This window comes from Babylonia areolata, chromosome 31, assembly GCF_041734735.1.
Source record: "Babylonia areolata isolate BAREFJ2019XMU chromosome 31, ASM4173473v1, whole genome shotgun sequence".
Taxonomy (NCBI): Eukaryota; Metazoa; Mollusca; class Gastropoda; order Neogastropoda; family Buccinidae; genus Babylonia; species Babylonia areolata.
The window spans coordinates 28,287,308-28,297,307 of record NC_134906.1 but is presented as its reverse complement, the minus strand read 5'-3'; the positions used below and the strand labels follow the sequence as shown (position 1 = coordinate 28,297,307).

Sequence of the window (10,000 nt, the reverse complement as noted above, 5' to 3'; positions counted from 1 at the left end):
GAGGAAAGAGAGAAATGAACAGCTACGTGCTTTGAATGTGTGTGTCTTCGATTGGAAGCCGTATGGCAGAGGAATTATCTTGCATCACCCACACTGGTGATTGCTGTCATGTTTTCAGTATCAGTTTCAGTTTCAGTTTGACCAGCAGCATAGCCCAACGCGCTTTGTCAGGCCTTGAGTGCATGCACACAGACATGTCTGCGTACCTATCAGCCATGTAGGCAGCCATACTCCGTTTTCGGGGGTGTACATGTTGGGTGTGTTCTTGTTTCCATAGCCCACCGAACAACTACGTGTTTCAAGACATGTAATACACGCTTCACAAAAAGATAACCGTCCCTACTTCATAAACTGCAGGTACGTTGTCATAGAATATTACATTTACAAATGATATTGGTGATGAGTTTCACTGTTTGTTATTATGTCACTTTTTTGACAACACCAGGAAAAACTGTTCGCCTGCATTTTATAGAACCCGACCAAACACCATTAAATTCCACTTACTTGTTTTCTGAAAGGCCCAACACTCGGCTTATATCACAGATTGACATAAGTTGACATTTGGGCCAACAGCAAAGTGAGAGCTGTATTATCAATGGTTTCTCCAGTCAATGGGAAACCATTTACAGCTTAGTCTTTTTGTGAAGGACTAGGACTCTCAAAAGGAGGCAAAATTGCACTGGCTCTTAGTGCTGCAGCCTTGTGGGCTAGTTGGCCTTTGGGAACCATCCCAACGCCGACTGTCCTAAAACCCTCTTGGCCGAGAGGGTGGGGATGTAATTTCAGCAAGACACTCTGCACTATAATCAAATTCTAGTCCAGATAGTCGGGACAGCAGTTGCCTCCTCTGCTGTTCTGATGGTCATTGTCCATAATATATTCTGTTTTCTGAAAGAAACAAAAGAATATTGTTGACACTTAAATCATTTGTCTTTAATATTCGCATCTCTTTCCAAAGCAACTTGGTACACTGGTAGGGAATCTTTTTTCTTTCTTTCCTTTCTCTGTTTCTGTTTCTTTTTTTGTTTTCTGTTGTGATGGAAGATGATTGTTAATGTGTATATGTCTCATTGCTCGTGTGGGCCTCTTGCTGCTTGATTTGTTATTGTTATTGTTGTTGGTGGTGGTGGTGGTCGTGTTGTTGGTGTTGTTGTTGTTGTTTTGTTTCGTTGTTGTTGGTTTGTTGTTTTTGGGTGGTTTTTTTTTTTTGGAGGGGGGGGGGGGGGGTTGTTTTTTGTGTGTACTTTTTGAGACCACTGGTATTGTTTATATGGTGAGTGTTAAAGACGTTGATGTAAATGTTTCTGTGCCCTCAGAGGGGGACATGGAATAAACTTCTTGCCTTGCCTTGTCCTGTCTTGTCTTGTCTTGTCCTGTCTTGTCTTGTCTTGTCCTGTCTTGCCTTGTCCTGTCTTGCCTTGTCTTGTCCTGTCTTGCATTGTCCTGCCTTGTTTTGTCTTGTCCTGTCTTGCCTTGTCCTGTCTTGCCTTGCCTTGTCCTGTCTTGCTTTGTCTTGCCTTGTCTCGTCTTGTCTTGCCTTGTCTCGTCCTGCTCTGTCTTGTCTTGTCTTACATTGTCTTGCCTTGCCTTGCCTTGTCCTGCCTTGCCTTGCCTTTACTAAGAAAACAACAACATAACCTTTCTTTAAAAAAATTCATAAAAAATTCCAGGACCCACACGGCACAACAAACTTCATCTTCCAAACCACCACCTCCCACCCCACCCCTACCAACCCCTCCCCTCCCCTTCCTCCCTCCACCTACCCACCCGCAGCCATGAGTCGCGCCAGGCCCCAGAGCCACCTGGACGACAGACCAGCCACCAATCAGAGTCCTCCTCCTCACCGCCTTCAGCCCAATGACGACCGAAACCAGCACGACCAACCAGAACACCCTTCAGCAGTGGACGACCCTATAGATGTTGCTCCATCCCGACCTTCAACGTCAAACGTCCCAACTCCGCGGGAACCTTCAGCAGGAGATGATGAGGAAGAGAAGGAGAAGGAGGAGGAGGAGGAGGGGGAGAAGAAGGACGACGAGGAGGAGAAGGACGAGGAGGAGGAGGAGAAGGAAAAGAAGAAGGAGGAGGAGAAGGCGAGGAAGAAATTTCAGGCCGCGGCGAGGTTGTTCGAGTCACCAGAAGGGTCCAGTCGCTCTGCTGTGGAGCTCCAGCAGGGCCTGCTGCAAATGTACCGCAAGTGAGGGTTGTGGTTTTACGTGTGGGTGATGGCGGGTCGTGGTGGTGGTGGTGGTGGTGGTGGTGGTGGCAGTCGTGATGATGTTGGTGGTGATGGTGGTGTTGGTGATGATGGTGGTGGTGGTGGTGGTGATGGTGGTGGTGATGATTGTGGTGGTGGTGGTGGTGGTGGTGGTGGTGGTGGTGATGGTGGTGATGGTGGTGGTGGTGGTGGTGGTGGTGATGATGGTGGTGATGATTGTGGTGTTGGTGGTGTTGGTGGTGATGATGGTGATGGTGGTGGTGGGGGTGATGGTGATGGTGGTGGTGGTGATGGTGGTGGATAGGTGGAGATGATGGTAGTAGTGGTGATGGTGTTTCTGGCGTGCGTGCGTGCGTGCGTAGGTGCGCGTGTAAGTGCACATGTTTGTGTTTGTGTTTTGTGCAGTACCAATACTTATTCTGATACTGATTCTGGTATTGATTCAGATATTGATTCTGATACTGATTCTGATTCTGATACTGACATTGGTGGTCATACCGTTTCTGATATTGATTCAGATACTGCTCTGATACTGATTCTGGTTCTGATACCGACACTGATACTGATATCGATTCTGATTCTGATACTGATCATGATATTGATTCAGACACTGATTCTGATACTGGTTCTGATACCGCTATTGATACTGATTCTGATATTGATCTAGGTCCTGATTCCGATCCCGTCATTGATACCGATACTGAGGGATAGTGACTCAAGATACTGAATGATTCTGATTGTGATGCTGACATTAACTGGGTGGCGCTGTAGTGTAGTGACATGCTCTCCCCGGGGAGAGCAGCCCGAATTTCACACAGAGAAATCTGCTGTGATAAAAAGAAATACAAATACAAATGATTCTGATACTGATTCTGATGCTGATATAAATACTAAATCTGGTACTGATATTGATAATGATAGTGACACTTCCACTGACCACTAAGCACTATAATCCTAAAAACACTGACTCAGATGCTAACTTCCTCACCACCAACACCCCCCCCCCCCACCCCCTCCGCCCTGGTGCCCCCTGTGTAGACAGGAGCTGACAGACGTGTCCATCAAGGTGGACAACTCAGTGTTTCGCTGTCACCGCGCGGTCCTGTGCGCCGTGTCCACTCTCTTCTCCCGTCTCCTTACCGAGGACCCAGAGCGCCGCATGGTCATCTTCAAGAACGGCAACTCCCAGGCCTTCCATGACGTAGTGGAGTACATCTACACGGGGCGGGTCACTGTCACTGACAACTTCCAGGAGTTTATCAACTTGGTTCTGAAGCTGGAGATTACGGTAATACTTTAATTAAAAACGAAAGAAAAAAGATTATTATTTAAGTATGTAATTTTTTCCCCCCCTGCTTTACAATACGCCAAAATCCCCACCGTCAAAAATCGAGCCCAACGCATCCAGGAGTTTATCACCCTGGTTCTGAAGCTGGAGCTTACAGTAGCACTTTCAATTTTTATTTTCGTTTTATTTTGATTATCAGTCAAACATATAATTTTTTTAAAATCTGCTTTACAAAACGCTAATAACCCCACATTAAAAAAATCAAGCCCAAACTGAGACACTGCTGGAGAAATCGCTTCAAATATTCTGCAAGACAAGGCAGTTGCCATTTGCTAACGAAATTTTAGAAATATTAAAACAAACGAGTGCTTTTCGAAACGCTTAAAAAAAAAAGAAGAAAAAAAAAAAAAGAAGCATCGAGCGCGAGCCCAGACTTGCTGAGAAGCCACTGTTTCATTGCAACACCTCGCGGCTCAAGGCAGTCACCATTTCTTAATGCATTTTAAACAATATCTAAACAAATGTGTGCTTTACAAAACGCAAACAACCCGCATCAAAATGGAGACAAATCTTGCTGAGAAATCGCTTCCTTCAGACGCCCTTTCGGGGCAAGGAAGTCGCCATTTGCAAAACGGAACTTTAGACAGTCACGTGACCAGCACGTGACCATTCCGACTCCTGATTATGCGCACGGTCAACCTGAACCTCGTCTGAAACCGTAGTCGGCAGTGAAAGGGGTGAAAATAGTTAAATAATTGTAAAAACTGTAAGTTTTCTTGATAAATGATAAAAATGAAAGTTAACTTTTTATTTCGTGTGAAGCGCCCTGCACTCTTCAGTAAAGAGAAAAGGCCGGCCGCTATATCAATGTACATTCTTCTTCTTCTTCTTCTTCTTCTTCTTCTTCTTCTTCTTCTTCTTATTATTATTATTATTATTATTATTATTCTATATCATCATCATCATCATCATCATCATTCATCATCATCATCATCATCATCATCATCATTCTTCATCATCATCATCATCCTTCTTCTTCTTCTCATCATTTTTCTTCTTCTTCTTCATCATTCTTCTTCTTCTTTATCATCATCACCACCATCATCATCATCATCCTTCTTCTTCTTCTTCTTTGTTACCGTTAATAGACTATTCCAGTTACTATTCTTATTCATCGTTCTTATTATTTTATTTTATTTCATTTCATTTCTTTATTTTTATGTTTTGTGTCGTTAGTTATTTTTTTAAATGGGCAGAATTGTAAAAAGGCCTTTACTGTGCCTAATTCTTTACGCATTAAAGATTCAATCAATCAATCAATCTTCTTTTTCTCATCATCATCATTCTTCTTCTTCATCATCATCATTCTTCTCCTTCTCCTTCTCATTACTATTAGAAATCCCGGTCGGTATGTAAGAATCAAACCCGTGAACACCGGCCATACAGGCGGGAGTATTACCCACTAAGCCACCGAGGCAGACAAGTCTGTTTGAACCCACTGTTGGAAAAGTCCGCTGGCTTTTGTGACGACAATGACAGTGACAGTGAGTGGGAAATCTCACAGTCGATTATGTGTCGCTTGGCTCAAGCTTCGTTCCTTTTTCCCCAGAATGTGTGTGTGTGTGTGTGTGTGTGTGTGTGTGTGTGTGTGTGTGTGTGTGTGCGAGAGAGAGAGAGAGAGAGAGAGAGAGAGAGAGAGAGAGAGAGTGTGTGTGTGTGTGTGTTTGTGTTGGTGTGTGTATTCGTATTTATGTATATGTAGTGTATGTGTGTGTATTTTGTGTGTCGAGTGTGTGTGTGTGTGTGTGTGTGTGTGTGTGTGTGTGTGTGTGTGTGTGTGTGTGCCAGAGAGAGAGAGAGAGAGAGAGGGAGAGAGAGAGAGTTTATGTTGGTGTGTGTATACGTGTTTATGTATATGTAGTGTATGTGTGTGTATTGTGTGTGTGTGTGTGTGTGTGTGTGTGTGTGTGTGTGTGTGTGTGTGTGTGTGCACTATTCAACAGATGATACAGAAAACAGGAACAACAATCACTTTATCATACAGGGTGACTGTGTGTTATGGCAAACTGGGACGTCAGTGTCCGGATTGACTGGGGTCGACATTGTGCGATGTCCCTTCATCAGAAAACACGCTACACGCTACATGCTACACACACACCCTCTCTCTCAGTGTCTCTCTCTCTGTCTCAGTGTCTCTCTCTCTCTGTCTCAGTGTCTCTCTCTGTGTCTTTCTCTCTCTCTCGCTGTGTGTGTGTGTGTGTGTGTGTGTGTGTGTGTGTGTGTGTGTGTGTGTGTGTGTGTGTGTGACCGAGGACAGGCGCTATGTAAGTATCAGTATCATCAATATAATCTCTCTCTCTCTCTCTTTTTGTTTCTTTGTCCCTCTCTCGCTGTCTCTCTCTTTATTTCTCTTTTTATCTCTCTCTCTCTCTCTCTCTCTCTCTCTCTGTGTTTGACCGTGGATAGGCGCTATATAAGTATCAATATATTCAATATAATCTCTCTCTCTCTTTCTCACCCCCCTCCCGTCTGTCTAATATGTCTGTATGAAATGATTGTTCGCACCACCCCTTCATGAAGGGCCATGGTCTGTACTCAATAAAACATCCGTATCCGTTTTCCCCCCTCTCTCTCTCCCCTCTCTTTGCTAACTCTCTCCATACGAACGGCGACAGAGACGACGTTAACAGCGTTTCATCCCAATTACCATCATCAAAATATTGCAAGCGGAACGCTCTTATACTGAAGAGGTGAATGTTGACAAAGAATACCACAATTCTGACGACGGAAGCTAAAGGTTGGGTCATTCAGACACCCACTGGACATCTGAGGGGTCTGTGTAGAGGAGAAGAGAGGACTGGCCGTACTGAGTGAGCTAACTTACTCGTAATGGAGTGATGGCCTAGAGGTAACGCGTCCGCCCAGGAAACGAGAGAATCTGAGCGCGCTGGTTCGAATCACGGCTCAGCCGCTGATATTTTCTCCCCCTCCACTAGACCTTGAGTGGTGGTCTGGATGCTAGTCATTCGGATGAGACGATAAACCGAGGTCCTGTGTGCAGCATGCGCTTAGCGCACGTTAAAGAATGCACGGCAACAAAAGGGTTGTTCCTGGCAAAACTGTAGAAAAGTCCACTGCGATAGGAAAAACAAATCAAACTGCACACAGGAAAAAATACAAAAAAATGGGTGGCGCTGTAGTGTAGCGACGCGCTCTCCCTGGGGAGAGCAGCCCGAATTTCATACAGAGAAATCTGTTGTGATAAAAAGAAATACATACACATATACATATATATTACTCAGCTTTATCTCATTTATACTTTATATTAATGCTTGCACATGTCGTATGACGATTTTCTGTACCTGGGTATGGACAATGAATCAGTCTTCTCTCTGTCTGTCTGTCTGTCTCTCTGTGTGCCTCTGTACGTCTCTGTCTCAGTCTCTGTATGTCTGTCTGTCTGTCTGTCTGCCTGTCTTTCTCTCTCTCTTTCCCGCCTCATCACTCTTGTCTTTTCAAAAAGGAATCTGTCATGAAAAACGTTGCCGTGTTTCTGTATGTCAGTATATTTTCAGAGGAGAAACATCATTAGTTGATTGCTATTCTATTATCCAAACACACAGCCATCCCGAATCAAATTGGAAACAGTTACGTGGACATTATTATAACTGTTATGATTATGATTATTATCATTATTACCATCAGCATCATCATCACCATCATTATTGTTAGTAGTAGTAGTAGTGGTGGTGGTGGTTGTTGCTCTTCCTCTTCCTCCTCTTCCTCCTCCTCCTCCCTTCTTCTTCTCCACCTCCTCCTCTTCCTCATCATCATCATCATCATCATCATCTTTCTTCTTCTTCTCATCATCATCATCATCATTGTTAGTTGTAGAAGTAGTGGCTGAGGTTGTGGAGGAATTCTTCTTCGTCTCATTATTATTATTATTATCAATATAATTACTATTATCATCATTTTCTCAAATGTGTCTTATCAATGTGTACCCGCCTTCAAATGGGGCCGTGATGATGATGATGATGATGATGATGACGATGATTGTTATTATTATCGTCATTATGATATAAAATGTGTTTTATTATTTTGTACCCCCCCCCCCTCCCCGCCCTCCTTCAAAATGGGTCCATGGCCTTTTCTTTGAATGAGATATATTTGTCTAAAATGTGTCCTATTAATGTGTGCTCCCCTCCCCCTTCAAAATGGGACCATGGCCTTTTCTTTGAATGAGATATATTTGTCTAAAATGTGTCCTATTAATGTGTGCTCCCCTCCCCCTTCAAAATGGGTCCATGGCCCTTTTCTTTGAATGAGATATATTTGGCTAAAATGTGTCCTATAAATGTGTGCTCCCCTCCCCCTTCAAAATGGGACCATGGCCGTTTCCTTGAATGAGATATATTTGTCTAAAATGTGTCCTATAAATGTGTGCCCCCCTCCCCCTTCAAAATGGGACCATGGCCGTTTCCTTGAATGAGATATATTTGTCTAAAATGCGTCCTATAAATGTGTCCCCCCTCCCCATTCAAAATGGGACCATGGCCTTTTCTTTGAATGAGATATATTTGTCTAAAATGTGTCCTATTAATGTGTGCCCCCCTCCCCCTTCAAAATGGGACCATGGCCTTTTCTTTGAATGAGATATATTTGTCTAAAATGTGTCCTATTAATGTGTGCCCCCCTCCCCCTTCAAAATGGGACCATGGCCGTTTCCTTGAATGAGATATATTTGTCTAAAATGTGTCCTATAAATGTGTGCTCCCCTCCCCCTTCAAAATGGGTCCATGGCCCTTTTCCTTGAATGAGATATATTTGGCTAAAATGTGTCCTATTAATGTGTCCCCCCTCCCCCTTCAAAATGGGACCATGGCCTTTTCTTTGAATGAGATATATTTGTCTAAAATGTGTCCTATTGTGTCCCGCTCTCTCTTCCCCTTCAAAATGGGACCAAGACCGTTTCCTTGAATGAGATATTTGTCTAAAATGTGTCCTATTAATGTGTGCCCCCCCTCCCCCTTCAAAATGGGACCATGGCCGTTTCCTTGAATGAGATATATTTGTCTAAAATGTGTCCTATAAATGTGTCCCCCCTCCCCCTTCAAAATGGGACCATGGCCTTTTCTTTGAATGAGATATATTTGTCTAAAATGTGTCCTATTAATGTGTGCCCCCCTCCCCCTTCAAAATGGGACCATGGCCGTTTCCTTGAATGAGATATATTTGTCTAAAATGTGTCCTATAAATGTGTGCTCCCCTCCCACTTCAAAATGGGTCCATGGCCCTTTTCTTTGAATGAGATATATTTGTCTAAAATGTGTCCTATAAATGTGTGCTCCCCTCCCCCTTCAAAATGGGACCATGGCCGTTTCCTTGAATGAGATATTTGTCTAACATTTGTCCTATAAATGTGCCCCCCTCCCTTCCCCTTCAAATGGCCCATGGCCTTTTCTTGAAGGAAACATATTTTCTAAAATGTGTCCTATTAATGTGTCCCCACCCCTCCCCCTTCAAAATGGGGCCATGGCCTTTTCCTTGAATCAAACATGGTAATCGGCATCTTGTCGCCCGGCTCCAAGGCTCTGGCCGGCAAGGTGGGGGGGTTCCTGGAGGGAAACGTGGACGTGGAGAACTGCATGTCGGCGTGGAAGTTCGCCTCCGAGAACCCCGACATGACGGAGATGGCCGAGAGGGCAGAGAGGCTGGTGGTGGAGAACTTCTTCAGTCCCGCCGTGCAGAGTCAGCTGAGGCACCTGAGCATGTCGGAGCTTCTCCGCGTTCTGGACCACGAGGATTTGAAGGTCTGGCTGGCTGGTTGGTTGAAGGGGTGGTTTGGGCTGGGGTGGGTGGGTGGGTGGGTGGGTTGGAAGGATGGATAGGTGTAAGTTTGGGGGGTGGGGAGGTGTGTGGTTGCGGGTGGTGGTGGGGTTATCTGAGGCACCTGAACTTGTCAGAGCTGGTGCATGTTCTGGGACCACGAGGATTTGAAGGTGAGGTGTGCGGTGGTGGGGTGGTGGGTGGTGGGTGGTGGTGTGGTGGTGGTGGCGAGGTGGGTGGTGGTGGTGGGGTGGTGGAGGTGGTGAGGTGGGTGGTGGTGGGGTGAGGGTGGTGGTGAGGTGAGGGAGGTAGTGAGGTGGGTGGTGGTGAGGTGAGGGAGGTAGTGAGGTGGGTGGTGGTGAGGTGAGGTGGGTGGTGGTGGTGGTGGTGAGGTGGTGAGGTGAGGGAGGTAGTGAGGTGGGTGGTGGTGGGGTGAGGGAGGTGGGTGAGGGTGAAGGTGCGTTGCTTGTTTTCTTGTTGCTCTGCTTGTTGTTGGGTGGGTGGGTTGGGAGGGGTGACGGTGGTGGGGAGGTGTGAGCGTGGAGAGGGGAGGAGGGCGGGTAGGGGGGGGGGGGAGTGTGAGTAATCTGAGCCACCCGAACCTGTCCGAGCCGCTGCACGTGTTTGGAACGCCGCCGTGGAAATCTGAAGGTCTGGTTGATTGA

At 45.5% G+C, this 10,000-nt stretch overlaps 1 protein-coding gene across 1 annotated transcript in view; it reads left to right on the top strand.

The window, feature by feature from the left end:
* The first annotated feature begins 130 nt into the window (after nucleotides 1–130).
* The window catches only part of LOC143275975 (kelch-like protein 21), a 31,023-nt gene continuing 21,153 nt past the window's right edge, over nucleotides 131–10,000 (top strand). Inside the window, exons 1-4 of the mRNA XM_076580334.1 lie at nucleotides 131–357; nucleotides 1,671–2,197; nucleotides 3,257–3,506; nucleotides 9,098–9,319. Coding sequence (XP_076436449.1) covers nucleotides 1,776–2,197; nucleotides 3,257–3,506; nucleotides 9,098–9,319 — 894 coding nt within the window. The 5' untranslated portion in view covers nucleotides 131–357; nucleotides 1,671–1,775. The remainder of the gene's footprint in view (nucleotides 358–1,670; nucleotides 2,198–3,256; nucleotides 3,507–9,097; nucleotides 9,320–10,000) is intronic.